At 50.0% G+C, this 15449-nt stretch overlaps 2 protein-coding genes across 6 annotated transcripts in view; one reads left to right on the top strand and one right to left on the bottom strand.

Moving 5' to 3' along the window:
* The window catches only part of BCAN (brevican), a 33297-nt gene extending 27818 nt beyond the window's left edge, over positions 1-5479 (top strand). For 4 of the 5 annotated variants that reach the window (XM_064732704.1, XM_064732705.1, XM_064732707.1 and 1 more), the window contains 3 exons: positions 528-672; positions 2334-2516; positions 5017-5479. In XM_064732704.1, the coding sequence (XP_064588774.1) occupies positions 528-672; positions 2334-2516; positions 5017-5042 (354 nt within the window). In that variant the 3' untranslated portion in view covers positions 5043-5479. Of the gene's footprint in view, positions 1-527; positions 673-2333; positions 2517-4200; positions 4958-5016 lie in introns of those variants that run through there. The other variant, XM_064732706.1, reaches the window with a different exon arrangement.
* A 1746-nt stretch (positions 5480-7225) lies between these two features.
* Positions 7226-14603, bottom strand: HAPLN2 (hyaluronan and proteoglycan link protein 2). The gene is made up of 6 exons (XM_064732737.1): positions 14297-14603; positions 14001-14114; positions 11904-12254; positions 10483-10599; positions 9662-9847; positions 7226-7797 (listed from the first exon to the last, which is right to left on the bottom strand). Exons 2-6 carry the CDS (start codon positions 14086-14088, stop codon positions 7514-7516), a joined length of 1026 nt encoding a protein of 341 aa, XP_064588807.1. The 5' UTR covers positions 14089-14114; positions 14297-14603; the 3' UTR covers positions 7226-7513.
* Between the last annotated feature and the right edge of the window lie 846 nt (positions 14604-15449).

Raw genomic sequence — 15449 nt, forward strand, 5'->3', positions numbered from 1 at the left:
AAATTCCATTCAAACACAGGATTCTGTCTGGTCATCATCAACTTCTTCCTCTGAATCCTAACAGCGCCTTTGAAGTGGGAAGAAGTTAGTTTCTTCTGATAATGGAGCAATAAATTAATTTTCTCTGAAAGATTCAGGTGTCCTGTGGCTGCTATCTCGCTGCAAGTCCTTTCTTTAAAAAAAGTATCCTACATAGCATCGTTTCTATTTTAACAATTTTTATAACCTAAAACTCTATTTAACACACTGCTTAAGAGAATTAACACAGCATTACTTTCTAACACAACACATATAATATTCACTTTAATATTTGCGAAAAGCCAATCATAAAATACATTTTTTACAATACTCTTAACCCCAGTAACCCTCTCCACCTCCATCCTATTTCCACTTCTATCCAAGAACAACCCCAGGGAGCCACACCTGGCGTTGGCCATGGAGGTGGCACTGCTGGTGCAGGGGTGCCCCCCACACCTGCAGGGTGTGCCGGATGCCCCCTGCACCCCCTGTGCCCCCTGTGCCCACAGCTGTACGAGAACTGGCACCCCGGGCAGCCTGACAGCTATTTCCTCTCGGGGGAGAACTGCGTGGTCATCGTGTGGCACGACGGTGGGCAATGGAGTGATGTGCCCTGCAACTACCACCTGTCCTACACCTGCAAGATGGGGCTGGGTAAGCTGGGCTGAACCCTGGTTTGTGGGAGCAAACAAACTGCACAATTTTTGTGAAATTGTAAAGTTGTAAATTTGTGAAAATTGTAAATTTGTGAAAGCTGCATGTTTATTACAGCGATTATTAGGATGGTTCCCCTTTAAATGACATGAGTGCCTCTGGGAACTCCAGATCCTTTTTCAGTTCCCTCTCAAATCCATACGCATGCAATTGCACAATTGGTCATAATTTCATTGTTTCACAATTTCACAATAGGTTCATACATATTCATTTTTACAAATTTCACGTGACATTTGCCGCTAATTTTTCTTTATCAGCAAGAATTCCTGGTTCAGGTTGCCTTGCTCTGTCTGCTCCCCCCAATCTCTGTCTTTCAACTGAAGCAGTTTCTTAGAGCATAGGTTTTTAGGAGAACAGGCAGTCAGATTAAACAGCAATGTTTGCGAGCTACAGAGCTAACTCAAAGATGTACATTTTACCAAAATCAAAATGGATTTCTGCTCTGGAAAATTTCCACTCTGTCTCACCCCCCACCCGGAGGAGGGGCTTTGCTACCACCTCCACAGTGGGAAACGAGTCCTGGGCATGGGACCCTCAGCCTGTTTGGGCTTTCTGGGGCTTGCTCCGGTCTGGGGGGGCTTTTCTGCAATGCCCCTGTTTGTGCTCCAAGCTGGGGGGGCTTTACTGCAATGTCCTTGTTGGGGCTCCGGGCTGGAGGGGCTTTACCCCCATTTGGGCTCCGAGATGGGGGGGTTTTACCCCTGTTTGGGCTTTCTGGGCTGGGAAATGCAATGTTCCTGTTTGGGTTTTCCAGGCTGGGGGGCTTTACCCCTGTTTGGACTCCAAGCTTGGGGGGGGCTTTATCCCTGTTTGGTTTCCAGGCTGAGAGGGGGGGGGGGCTTTATCCCTGTTTAGGCTCAGGACTGGGGGGCTTTACCCCCATTTGGGCTAGGGAGGCTTTACTGCATGCCTGTGAGCTGGGGCTGGGGGCTTTACTGCAATGCCCTGTATGGGTTTTCTGAGCTGGGGGCACTTTATTGCAATGCCCCCATTTGGGCTCTGAGCTGGGGGGGCTTTTACCTCTCTTTGGGCCTTCTGGGCTGGGAAATGCAATGTTCCTGTTTGTGCTCCATGCTGGGGAGGCTTTACCCCCGTTTGGGCTCCGGGCTGGGGGGGGCTTTATTGCAATTCCCCTGTTTGTGCTCTGGGCTGGGGGGGGGGGGCTTTCCTGCAATGTCCTTGTTGGGGCTCCAAGCTGTGGGGGCTTTACCCCTGTTAGGGCTCTGGGCTGGAGGGGCTTTACCCCCATTTGGGCTTTCTGGGCTGGGGGGGCTTTACTGCAATTCCCCCTTTTTGAACTCTGGGCCAGGGGAGGCTTTACTGCAATGCCCTGTATGGGTTGTCTGAGCTGGGGGGGCTTTATTGCAATGCCCTTGTTTGTGCTCCGGGCTGGGGGTGCTTTACCCCCATTTGGGCTCCAAGCTGGGGATGTTTCACACCCATTTGTGCTTTCTGGGCTGGGGGGGCTTTACTGCAATGCCCCTGTTGGGGCTCAGGGCGACTTTATCCCCCTTTGGGCTTTCTGGGCTGGGAAATGCAATGTTCCTGTTTGTGCTCCGGGCTGGGGAGGCTTTACTGCAATGACTCCCCCATCCTTGCAGTGCAATGCGGGCCCCCCCCCGCCCTCATCAACGCCCGAGCCTTCGGCAGAGCCAAGCAGCGCTATGAGATCGGCTCCACCACCCGCTACCGCTGCCGGCCCGGGCTCGCCCCGCGGCGCTCGCCCATCATCCGCTGCCGCGAGGATGGCACCTGGGAGCCCCCCCAGCTTTCCTGCCGGCCTGGTGAGTGCTGAGCCCCCCCCTGAACCCCCCCATCTCGGGTTGTGTTGATAGTTGCTGCCCCGAGATGTTGTCTCGGTTTTGGAAAGAAAGGAGTCTGCTAAGGAAGGCAGGAGCTCCCTTGAAATGGAGAATGTGAACCCTCTCCACCTCTCTGAATTGCTATAAATTTTATATTAAGGGGCTCTCAGGAAAAAATATGGGAGCAGGAAATAACAGTTCTTTAATAGGGAAAGGAAAAAAAAAATAAAGTATAAAATAAACAATGCAGTGCACTAGAACAACACTGACAGAGTCAGAACCCAACCTGACACCCTGTGGGGTGTTGGTAGCAGTGCCATTGGAAATGTGGCTGCAGCCCTCCTGCAGTGTCAGGGGTGGTTCTGTTGGAGCGAGGGGGTTCTGTAGAGAAGGATGTATTCTTCCTCTGAAGATCCAGTGGAAAGAGAGACAGCTGCTGTTCCTCTGGGGAATCCTGTGGAGAAAGACACGAGGTTTGGTGTCTCAAAACCTCTGGATTATATCTGGGTAGCAATGCTTGGCTCCTCCCCCGGGCTCACATCTCCCAATGGGATGCTGTAGTTCTTATCAGCCATGCAGTGACATTCAATAGCTGTTATCAGCAATGTCCCCTCCCTAGGGAGGTGTGAATGTGGTCACTCAAAGAGAGAAATAAAGCAAACTGCCCACTTGACAAAGATAATCTGCCATACAGATGGTAATGGAAACCATCTTGCATTGCAATCTTCAACAGATGTGCAGGACGTCTCTGTTTCGGCCCGCGCGGCTGAAGAACGAGTCTGGACTGTTCAGTTTTTGGTCTTGAGGTTGTTTATTAATTCTTATGTATAAAATTTTCTTTCTGCCCAGCTGAGGTCTGTGACACCAGCAAGGGGGGTTATTTACAGACACAAACGAGACGGGGCTGCTCTGGAACGGGCCTTGAGCAGTTTTATTTTTCAGCATCAGTCTCATTACATGGTTATGACAATGGGAAGATGCCAGCAGCTCACATCCCAGGCAGCAGGCCAAAAAACTTAATGTTACAACTTATTTTATAAGCTTCTTGACCAATCACACAAAGCAAAAGCACATTGACAGTAGTTCTATCCAATCACTATAAGCACACGTGCCTTTGGTTAAAACAATGCTTGCTTACTTCAAATACAACACCTGCTCGTAAGCCTTAAAACACAATGCACAGAGCTCCATTATTAACCTTTAACCTTCCTAATATCTTGCTAGATAAACTTTCTGCAGCTTAGAGAGCTATTCAGACAAGCGTTAATACACAGGCCATGGCTCTATCTGTCCTTGCTTTTTCTACAGTTTAAATAATTTTTCTGCTGACCTATCTCATGGCTGCTGCTTAGTTCTTCTCACAGTTCTGCTGTATCTGAGGCCTGCCTTTTGCAGCTTTCCCAAAACCCTCTGATTTTGTGGATTCCCACAGTCTGCCCAGCAAGGCAGCCACAGGCACTCTGTGTTGTCCTTTTATACTGCAAACTACATATAACATATTTACACTTAATTCACAATACCTATCACCTATGTTAGTGCACTTCTATTCTAAATATAGCATATTTATAATTACTTCCCAATACCCATTACCTATGTTAGACAGTGAGCTTCTACTCTAAATATAACATATTTACAATTACTTTCCAATACCTATCACCTATGTTAGACAGTGCACCTCTACTCTAAACCAATCCCAAAGTGCCAACATCACTGCAGAAAATGGAGAACAAGAAGAAAAAGAAGAAGAAGAAGAAGAAGAAAAAGAAGAAGAAGAACGGCTGGACACGCCCAGATTCCTCCATCTTGTCCCCATAACCAAAAATCCTAAAACCTACATTTTCACCCTGTGATCATTTTGTTATTACACCATTCAAACCTGTGTGACTTTCACGTCCTCATACAAAGCTGGCCACTTGTTCCAAGGGTCAAAATCAAATCCCCAGGTGTTCTGGGCAGCATGCCAGTGTTATAAATGATCAAATCAAGAGCCAAACTTATAAGAAAATTTAGCAATGATTTATTAATTTGTCAGCGAGAACGAATTTCCATCGTCAAAAACTACCACAGCCAAGGGCAGTCAGTATTCACATGTAACAGGGTGGTCCGTCAATCATCGTGGTAGATGCAATCTTCGAGGTGAAAATCACTCTTGAGTGGTCCTGCAACCCAGGGAAGCCGGTGATTATCACCTGGAAGCTTGTATTCTTATGTTAAAAACCCCAAAGTTATCTCAACATAGTCTTGGAACTAGATGAATATGAATAAGACACTGCTCCCGGCCAGGGTGGTCAAAGGATATCGTTTGGATCTTACAATATGTTATACATTAATAGCATGAATTATCTCTAGCATATACTTCATCAGGGTGTCCGAGCCCCCTGACGGGGTCTTCAACAACTCTGGACATCCAGAGGGATGTACTGAGTTCTGACACCCCTTTGGTGGTGCTTTCCCTTCATCTGGCACTTCTGTGTCCCCCCAGGTGTGGCTGAGCCCCCCAACAAGTGAGGGGCTCCCCAGTGCCTGGACTGGTGTGGATGGCGACAGCACTGGGACCTCCATGGAGTGAAACCTCGCTGTTGGGTGTCTGCCCCCTTTGTTGTTTTATATCTGTACAAAAATATCCTAAAAAATTAAAAGAGCCCATTGAAAGGAGCCCCCAGAGCCCCAAAATGCAGCACAGGAATTTTGTCCTCAGTCACAGCAGAGCTGAAATCCAGGGGACACCCATGGGCAGAAACGTGCCAGCATCACCCTCCCATCCTGCTGGGGGTTGGCATGGGGACATCTGAGCTCTGCTGCAGCTCAGTGCCCACCCAGAGGGGTCTGGGGGGGCTCCGGCACCTCCCTGGAGAGGCAGAAGCTGCTGCAGCAGGCTTGGAGTGGGGACCTGCTGCCCAAACTCCCTCCCCGTGCTGCTGTGGGCATTAAAACCAGTAAACAGATGGCACAGAGTGGTGAGCTGGTTATTTGGGGGGGGGCTGGCACAGGGGTGAGTGGCACTGCACAGCCCCAAAGCATGGAGGGTGGCAGCAGGGGAGAGCCTGGGCACAGAGACATTCAGGAGCCACAAAAACAGGGGGAAACCACCCCAAAGGGCCCCCATATCCCAGCAGAGACACCCCCAGGAGCCTCAGAAATGGAGAAACCACCCCAAAGTGCCCCCACATCCCAGCAGAGCTGGGCACAGAGATATCCCCAGGAGCCACAGAAATGGAGACACCACCACTCCTGTGGGGAGTCCCAGACACCCCACAAGGTGTCCCAAACACCCCACAACGTGTCCCAGACACCCCACAGGCACTCCCAAACACCCGCAAGGAGTCCCAAACACCTCAAAAAGGTGTCCCAAATGCCCCATAAGGAGTCCCAAACACCCCATAATGTGTCCCAAACACCCCATGAGGAGTCCCAAACACCCCATAGTGTGTCCCAAACACCCAACGTGTCCCAAGCACCCCACAAAGAGTCCCAAACACCCCATGAGGAGTCCCAAACACCTCACAGGGAGTCCTAAACACCCGACAAGGAGTCCCAAACACCCCACAACATGCCCCAAACATGTCACAACATGTCCCAAACATGCCATAATGTGTCCCAAACACCCCATGAGGAGTCCCAAACACCCCACAGAGAGTCCCAAATACCTCACAAAGGTGCCCCAAACATCCCACAGGGAATCCCAAACACCCCAAACACCCACAAGGTGTCCCAAACACCCCATGAGGTGTCCCAAACACCCCACAACGTCCCAAACATCCCATGAGGAGTCCCAAACACCCTATGTGTCCCAAACATCCCACAGGGAATCCCAAACACCCCACAAGGAAGTCCCAAACACCCCACAAGCCTGCTGGGGTGGGACATGGGCACCCTTTCCATCAGGGGATGCACCAAGAAGCCACACCCAGCCCTACCAGAGGATGCAGGAACCACCCAAACCTTCTGGGAGAAGATCACCCCTCCTTCCTCACCTCCAGCTCTCTGCCCAGGTGATGAGCTCTGGTTTCCCACCACTGTCACTCACATATTTTATGAAAATCCTTTCAGTAGGATTTTTCTCCTGAGAAGCTGAGAAGCCTTGGAAAAGAAAGCTAAACGATAACTGATGGCTGTGGAATGTGGTCTGGAGATGGTTCACCAACAGGTGCATCTTTGGTCTCATGTGGATTGTTTTTACTTGATGACCAGTCACGGTCCAGCTGTGTTGGACTCTCTGGTCAGTCACAAGATTTTATTATTCATTCCTTTCTAGCTTTCTGACATCTCCTTTCACTTTCTTTAGTATAGTTTTAGTATAGCATTTTCTTTTAATATAAAATATATATGCCATAAATAATAAATCAGCCTTCTGAAACATGGAGTCAAGGTGTTCTTATCTCTGCCCTCGTCCTGGGGACCCTCAAACACCAACAAACCACCACTGTCCCAGCTGTTCAGCCCAATGTCCTCACTTGCCCACAAAGCAGTTGGAGCCATAGGTCCTCCTTTCTCTTTCTTTAGTTTAGTTTTAGTATTTAATTTTCCTTTAATATAATATATATAGATTAAAATAATAAATCAGCCTTCTGAAACATGGTGTTCTCATGTCTTCCCTTGTCCTGGGGACCCTCAAACACCACCACACCAGCGCTGTCCCCTGTGCTCAGCCCCATGTCCTCACTTGCCCACAAAGCAGTAGAAGCCATAGGTCCTCCTTTCTCTTTTTTTAGTACAGTTTTAGTATTTAATTTTCCTTTAATATAATACATACAATAAAATAATAAATCAGCCTTCTGAAACATGGTGTTCTCATCTCTTCCCTTATCCTGGGGACCCTCAAACACCACCACACATGGGCTGTCCCCTGTGTCCTCAGACAAACCCCACCACACCCACGGTGTCCCGTGTGTCCTCAAACACCGCCACACCAGCGCTGTCCTGTGTGTCCTCAAACAAACACCACACCAGCGGTGTCCCATCTTCTCAGCCCCGTGTCCTCACTTGCCCACGAAGCAGTAGGAGCCGTAGGTCCTCATCTCCTTGCTGGGGAAGCCGAAGCTGCGCACGCCGGGCTCGGGCAGCCCTCCGCAGCGCTGCCGGGGCGTGGTGATGGGGTAGCGCACGCTGCCGTCCGCCAGCCAGCCCCCGTCACAGCGATCCAGCTGCGAGAACTTCCAGGCTGAGTAGAGCTGGCCCACCTTGGCCAGGGCAGCCCCCTGGTTTCGGCACGCCTGTGCCGCCTCCTTGAAGTTCAGGTGGCCTCGGATGAAGTAGACTTGGCCTGGAGCATGGAGAGGGTGTTGCATTGTGATTTCAGGGTTTGGCTCAGAAATTCAGATCCCTCCCCCGATATTCCCTCCCAGGTGTGTCAGTCACCTCTCCTTTCCCCTCCATCAGAACCAACTCCTTTCCTTCACCATCACCTTAAAACTTGTCCAGCAGAGATAAACCCAAGGAAGAGACCCTGTTATGGGGGAAGATCCATCCCACCACCACCAGAGCTCCTGCAGGCCTGGACTTGTCTCCATGCACCCAACTGCAACACCCAGCCAGCCCAAAGTGTCTCTGGGGTGAAACACCACAGTTGCCACTATTTGGTTCAGCAGCAAGGGCCAGACAAGCTCAGGCATGTCCCATCTGGCTATATTGGTAATACTCCAATATAAGAGGGGACACAGCAGGTGAGCACCTTTCCTGCAAACCACTGTCACCGTCGTATTTGCTGAAAAATCCCCTTGCCCAGGATTTTTCTCCTGGGAGGCTGAGAAGCCTCAAAGAGGAATGAAAACAATCTGATTTGCTTCTCCTGTGTTTTGCTGCTTTGGACATTGTTTACCAACAGGTGGTTGTTTCATTGGTTTCATGTGAATGAAAGTCCACATGTGGCCTTGAAGTTCAGGTGGCCCCAGATGAAGTAGACCTGGCCTGGGGGATGGAGGGGGGACACCACGGGTGAGCACCCTTCCTGCAAACAACTCTCACTGTCATATTTTCTGGGAAACTTCTCTGCCCAGGATTTTTCTCCTGGGAAGTTGCGAAGCCTCAGAGAAAAAGGAAAACAATAATTCTCTGATTTGCTTCTCCTGTGTTTTGCTGCTTTGGAATGTGGTTTGGACATTGTTTACCAACAGGTGGTTGTTTCATTGGTTTCATGTGAATTGGTTTTGACTCAATGACCAATCACAGCCAAGCTGTGTCAAGGCTCTGGAAAGAGTCATGAATTTTTCATTAGTATCTTTTAGCCTTCTGTCTGTATCCTTTCTGTATTCTTTAGCATAGTTTTAGTATAGCATTCTTTAATACAATATACATCATAAAATAATAAATCAGCCTCCTAAGAACATGGAGGAAGATTCATCACTCCTTCCTTCATCTGGTGTTCCAGATTGCAATGCAAGATGTTTTCCATTACCATCTGTATGGCAGATTATCTTTATTCAGGTAGGAAGTTTGCCTTATCTCTCTCTTTGAGTGACCACATTCACACCTCCCTTGGGAGGGGACATTGCTGATAACAGACTGTTGAATGTCACTGCATGGCTGATAAGAACTATAATATCCCATTGTGAGATGCTCCGCCCAGAGGGAGGAGCCAAGCATTGCTACTCGGATATAATCCAGAGGTTCTGAGACACCAGCTCGGCTTTCTCCACAGGATTCCCCAGAGGAACAGCAGCTGCCTCTCCTTCCACTGGATCTTCCGAGGAAGAATCCATCCTTCTCTACAGGACCCCCTTTGCTCCAACAGAGCCACACCTGACACTTCAGGAGGGCTGCAGCCACATTTCCAATTGGACTGCTACCAACACCCCACAGGGTGTCAGGCTGGGTTCTGACTCTGTCACTGTTGTTCTAGTGTACTGTATTGTTTATTTTATCTTTTTATATTTTCTTTCCCTATTAAAGAACTGTTATTTCCTGCTCCCATATTTTTTCCTGAGAGCCCCTTAATTTAAAATTTATAGCAATTCGGAGGGGTGGGGAGGCTTTTACATTCTCCATTTCAGGGGAGGCTCCTGCCTTCCTTAGCAGACTCCTTTCTTTCCAAACCAAGACATCTGCGTACCCCACAAATACACGAAACAACCTGGGTGGGCAGCAGGGCTGGGTGGCGCTGTGAGAAGCACAGGGGCACGCAGCACTACCTTGAAGGGCAGAGGTGAAGCAGAAAGCATCGAATCTGTCCTTCTGCTTGTCCCTGGTGCCGTAGGAGCGCACCCCGGGCAGGAGGAGGCGGCCGCCACACGGCTCCCGCGAGTTGATGATGGGGTAGTGCACGGTCCCATCCAGGATCCAGCCAGCGTTGCACCAGTCCAGCCCCTCTGTCCAGGCTGTGGGGAGACAGGCAGCTCAGTCATGGTGTTGTAGGTAAAAGTTAAGTTATGTTAAATTAAAGTTCAATTATATTGTATTAATTATGTTATATTAATTGTATTATGTTAAGAGTGGAGGTTATTAGAATGTTCCAGGAGAACGGTCCAGAGTTTGGTGGAAGGGTGGTCTGGCAGGGCAAGGTGAGGTTGAAGAGGGATTGGATGGAAGATTTGACCATCATTTGAAGTCCTGCAGAAACAATTGGTCCAGAATAAACGGCGTTAAAGACCAATGAGAAGCCTGGAAATTGATCAATCACCATGCAGATCCAAAATGGACCAATCCTGGACTCAAAGGGGGCTATAAATGGGGGGAGTTAAGTTGGGTCTAGGTTCTTCTTTTTTGGAAGCTTGTTTTCTGGGGAGAACCCAGTGCACTTGGGGGTAGCGCACTGTTCTGGTTTTGGCTCAATGTGTAGGTGCTCAGGCTTATCCTGGGTACTCCATTCCTTGCAGCCATTTTAATAAACGAGAACCTCTTTCTCCAGAGAAAGTTTGGCCTCGTTCATATTCATAACACTGGTGTTTCCCCCCTCCCCATCCTCAGACAGGCGTGGGTTTGGGCTAAAAAGGAGGTTTTTTGGATGCTTCACCTTTGTAGAGCTGCTGGTAGGTGGCGAGGCGGGAGTCCTGCTGCTCGCAGGCTCTCTTGGCTTCGTGGTAGTTGAATTTGTAGCGCCTGTTGCTGGGCTGGTAAGGGAAGACAACACCTGGAGGGACAGAGATGGGGTGAGGGCATTGCTCTCCCCAAGGAGGCTTTGACTCAACACCTCTGGGGATTCAGTGCTGAATGTAAGGCTGGGGAATGGCCATGCAATGGGGGTGGAGGCACAGAGCCACAGGCACATTCCAGCTGAGCGTCCCCTTCCTGCCACATCCCCCAGGGATGGACTGTAGCAGCCACAGGGCCTGCAATGTCAATTGATAAGAAGATAAGAAATGCCTAGTCATGATGACTGGACCAAGAGACCTCTCTTCTGCCTTCAGACCCTCGTTATCTCTCTGTAAGACCATGGGTGATATTCACCTCGACCCTGACTATTGGACTGTTTCCCAAAACCCACATACCCTATATAAACCCCTATTTCTGCCCAGTTCAGGCAGGGTGGGGTCAGGAGAAGAGCTGTCACTGTCACCCTTTACAGAAGCTGCCAATTAAGACACATCTGTGGAACCTCATACAACTCCTCTCTCATCCCTGTGTGTGCCGAGGCATTCAGCAAGCAAAAGCTTAAATTGCTAAAGAGCTGAATTCACCAAAGAGCTGATCTCACTTAAGAGCTGAGCTGCTTGCTAAGATTGCCTGAGGGACCTGAACAGGTCATGCTGAGTGGTACCCCTTTATCTGGGACGCCTGTGACATTCACATTCTCTGAAAAAATTCCTTCACCCAGGGTTTTTCTCCTGGGAAGCTGAAAAGCAGCGAGAGAAGCCTCAGAGAAAAGGAAAACAATTCTTATCTCATTTACTTCTCCTGTGTTGTGCTCGTCTGGAATGTGTTTGGAGATAGTTTACCCACACGTCATTTTTTTATTGAACTCCAGTGTGAGTTGTTTTGACTCATTGGCCAATTAGGGCCAAGCTGTGTCGGGACTCTGGAAAGAGTCATGAGTTTTCATTATTGTCTTTTTAGCATTCAGTAAGCATCTTTTCTTTAGTATAGTATAGTATAATATTCTTTAATATAATATAGTATAGTATAATAAAGTAATAAATTAGCCTTCTGATAAGATCGAGCCAGGTGCATAATTCCTGCCTTTGTCGGGGGACTTTGTTTACAAGAGACACCAATGGCAGCCGGGGTCAGACAGACCCCAAAACCCCAAACTGTTATAATGCACCCCAAGCTCACCCTCAAGGTGCAGCATGAGTGAGATGCCCTCATCCCCCAGGGCTGTATACCCCAATCTCACCCTCAAGGTGCAGCGTGAGCGAGATGCTCTCGTCCTCCAGCCCACTGACCTGCTGGCAGCATTAGCAGCCCCTCATCCCCCAGGAATGATCCCAATCTCACCCTCGAGGTGCAGTGTGAGCGAGATGCTCTCATCCTCCAGCCCGTTGACCAGCTGGCAGCGGTAGCGTCCCTCGTCCTCCAGCGCCACGTTGCTGATGGTGAGCGAGGCGTCGTAGCGGTGGCTGTGCCGCAGGCGCACCCGCGGGCTCAGGGGCCCGTAGTTCTTGTGGAACAGCCCGTTGGTGATGATGATGATGTTCTCCCCGTAGTTGGCCGGCTCCACCTTGCTCCACTTGACGCGGTAGTTGCGAGGCAGGGCGCGCAGCACGCAGGGCAGGGTGGCCGTGGCACCGCGCTGCGTGTGCACCGTGGGGTGCAGGGGCTCCAGCAGGTACTGCAGGTGCAGGGGGGCTGCAGCCCCCCAGGTGGGCTCAGCACCACCCCTCTGACACCCCCTGAGCAGCCTCAGCCCTCACCAACATCTGATGGTTTCTGTCATCCATCCTGGCTCCTCTGCATCAACCTCAGCAGCGTCTGATGGTTTCTATCATCCATCCTGGCTCCTCTGCATCAACCCTCACCAGTGTCTGATGGTTTCTGTCATCCATCCCGGCTCCTCTGCATCAACCCTCAACTCTCACCAACATCTGATGGTTTCTGTCATCCATCCTGGCTCCTCTGCATCAACCTCAGCAGCGTCTGATGGTTTCTATCACCCATCCTGTCTCCTCTGCATCAACCCTCAACTCTCACCAGTGTCTGATGGTTTCTATCATCCATCCTGGCTCCTCTGAATCAACCCTCAGCAGCGTCTGATGGTTTCCATCATCCATCCTGGGCCCTCTGCATCAACCCTCACCAATGTCTGATGGTTTCTATCATCCATCTGGCTCCTCTGCATCAACCTTCAACCCTCTCCAGTGTCTGATGGTTTCTCTCATCCATCCTGGCTCCTCTGCATCAACCCTCACCAGTATCTGATGTTTTCTATCACCCATCCTGGCTCCTCTTCACCTCTCCTGCCCCTTCAGGAGGCACAGCTCAGTTCCTGCCTGGACTGGACCTGCCCAAAATCACCTCCCCTCTCCAGCACTGAGTTCAAACAGCAGTGCCCAGTCCTCCCTGCAGGTCCTGCACTCTACAGGGGCTCCACATCCATATATATACACTGATATGGGGCTTCACACCCTGCCACCCCAGACCCTGCACCCTACAGGGCTTCCACATATATATATATATATATATATATATATATATATAAAATAAATATACACACACACATATATATAGGCTCCCTGCAGTGCTCCACATCTGTATATATACATAAATAGATATATATGAATATATATATATATATGTATATACACATATATATAGGGCCCTACATCCTGGCCCCCAGGCTGTGCACCCTACAGGGCTCCACATCCATACATATATATTTATATATAAATAAAAATATATATATACACACACAAACATATATATAGGCTCCCTGCAGGGCTCCACATATGTATATATATATAAATATATATATATAAATAAATAGATACATATATATATACACATATATATCTAGGGCCCCACATCCTGCCCCCCAGCCCTGCACCCTATAGGGCTCCACATCCATCACATCCATATATATATATATATATATATATATATATATATATTTATTTATTTATTTATTTATTTATTTATTTATATTTTTATATACATATATATGTATAGGGCCCTACATCCTGGCCCTCAGGCTCTGCACCCTTTAGGGCTCCACATCCATATATATATACCTATATACAGGGCGCCACATCCACATATATACATATATATATAGTGCTCTGCATCCTGCCCCCCAGGATATCCACCCTATAAGGCTCCACATCCTGCCCCCTAGGCTCTGCACTCCACAGGGCTCCAGATCCTGCCCCCCAGACTCCTCTCCCTACAGAGGCTCCACATCCCTATATAAACATATATATAGGGCTCCACATCCACATATATACATACATAGAGTGCTCCACATCCTGCCCCCTAGGCCCTGCACCCTATAGGGCTCCACATCCATATATAAACATGTATATAGGACCCCATATCCTGCCCCCCAGCCCCTGCACCCTATAGGGCTCCACATCCATACCCCCAATTCCCGCTCCCTACCTGGGGTCCCCGTTGGCCTCTGGAAGATGCTGGAGCCCGGGGGTGCTGCCAGGAGCCAGAGGCAGCCGAGCAGGAGCAGCCTGTGCATCCTCAGTGCCGGGGGCAGGACAGAGCCTGGGGGGAACACAGGGGTCAGGGACATGCAGTGGGACACCCCCCAGCTTTGGGGGGGCCTGGAGGGTCTCACCCTGCTCTGGGGGGGCTCTCTGTGACATTTGCTGTGCAGAGAGGACATGGCTTGCAGGACCCCACAGCCCGTGCCAACCCTCCTTGCTGGCACTGCCCCGCTCCCTTACCGTGCCCAGCCAGGTCCTTGGGGGATCCGCTGTGCCCATCCAATGCCCCGTGCCCACGAGCAGCTCCTGCTGCTGCCCTCCTCTGTCACCAACACCCCATGGTGGGGCTGGGGGTCCCACGGAGACAGAGGTGACACGGGGACACACGGGAGGTGGCGAGCAGGTGCTCCCAGCCAGCCCTCCCCTGTCACCGCGCTGGGGCGGGCAGTGCCCTGGCACCCCCCTGGCCCTTGATGCCCGCTCCCATGGTGCCCTGCCCTGTCACCGTCTCTTCCTGCTTTCTTCTCTTTTATTTTGTCCCCTCTCCAACACCTCCCCGAGGAGCGCACGGGGAGGAGGAAGCACAATTTCCCATTGTGAGTGTCTTTCTCTTTATTGTTCTGCTCGGCAAAACACAGTGTGCCCGGGTAACAAACATCCCTTTATCTGCAGGGCACAGCTTTGGGAATTCAGGGAAAACGACTCGGAATTCAGGGTGAACGACTTCAGTTCTGCATCGGCCTCCAGCAGCCTCTTGGGCAGGGACAGGACTCTCTGAGCCCACAGACAGCAGGGCAAGGGTTAATTTAATTCCCCTCTCCCTGTCCCTGATAGAGGGATGGTGTTCCCTTGGGACACTCACTCTCCCTGATGGAAGGATTATGTTCCCTTTGGGAATTGAGGGAAAACCACAGTTCTGCATCAGGCTCCAGCAGCCTCTGGGGCTGGCAAAACCCCCCCCTTGTGCTGGGACAGGGCCCTCTTAGCCCACAGACAGCAGGGCAAGGGTTAATTTAATTAATTTAATTTAATTTCCCCTTTCCACATCCCTGATGGAGGGATGATGTTCCCTTTGGGAATTCAAGGAAAATGACAGTTCTGCACTGGGCTCCTGGGACAGGGCTCTCTGAGCCCACAGACAGCAGGGAGATGGTTAATTTTATTCCTCTCACCCCATCCATGATGGAGGAATGATGTTCCCTTAGGGAATTCAGGGAAAAGGACAGTTCTACATCAAGCTCCAGGAGCCTCCTGGGCTGGCAAAGCTCTCCCTGTGCTGGGATGGAGCACTCTGAGCCCAAAGACAGCAGGGAAATGGTTAATTTAATTAATTTAATTTAATTTCCCCTCTCCCCATCCCTGATGGAAGGATGGTGTTCCCACCCCTTGAGGC

This window comes from Zonotrichia leucophrys, chromosome 25 (genome assembly GCF_028769735.1).
Source record: "Zonotrichia leucophrys gambelii isolate GWCS_2022_RI chromosome 25, RI_Zleu_2.0, whole genome shotgun sequence".
Classification (NCBI taxonomy): Eukaryota; Metazoa; Chordata; class Aves; order Passeriformes; family Passerellidae; genus Zonotrichia; species Zonotrichia leucophrys.

Bases quoted from the DNA above. Each gene is read 5' to 3' on its own strand.
- HAPLN2 (XM_064732737.1), bottom strand. From the start codon at position 14,088: ATGCACAGGCTGCTCCTGCTCGGCTGCCTCTGGCTCCTGGCAGCACCC. The intron at 12,255-14,000 runs GTAGGGAGCGGG...GGGGGGCTGCAG, and splicing joins GAGGCCAACGGGGACCCCAG to CCCCCCTGCACCTGCAGTAC. The intron at 9,848-10,482 runs GTGAAGCATCCA...GTCTCCCCACAG, and splicing joins CTACCAGCAGCTCTACAAAG to CCTGGACAGAGGGGCTGGAC.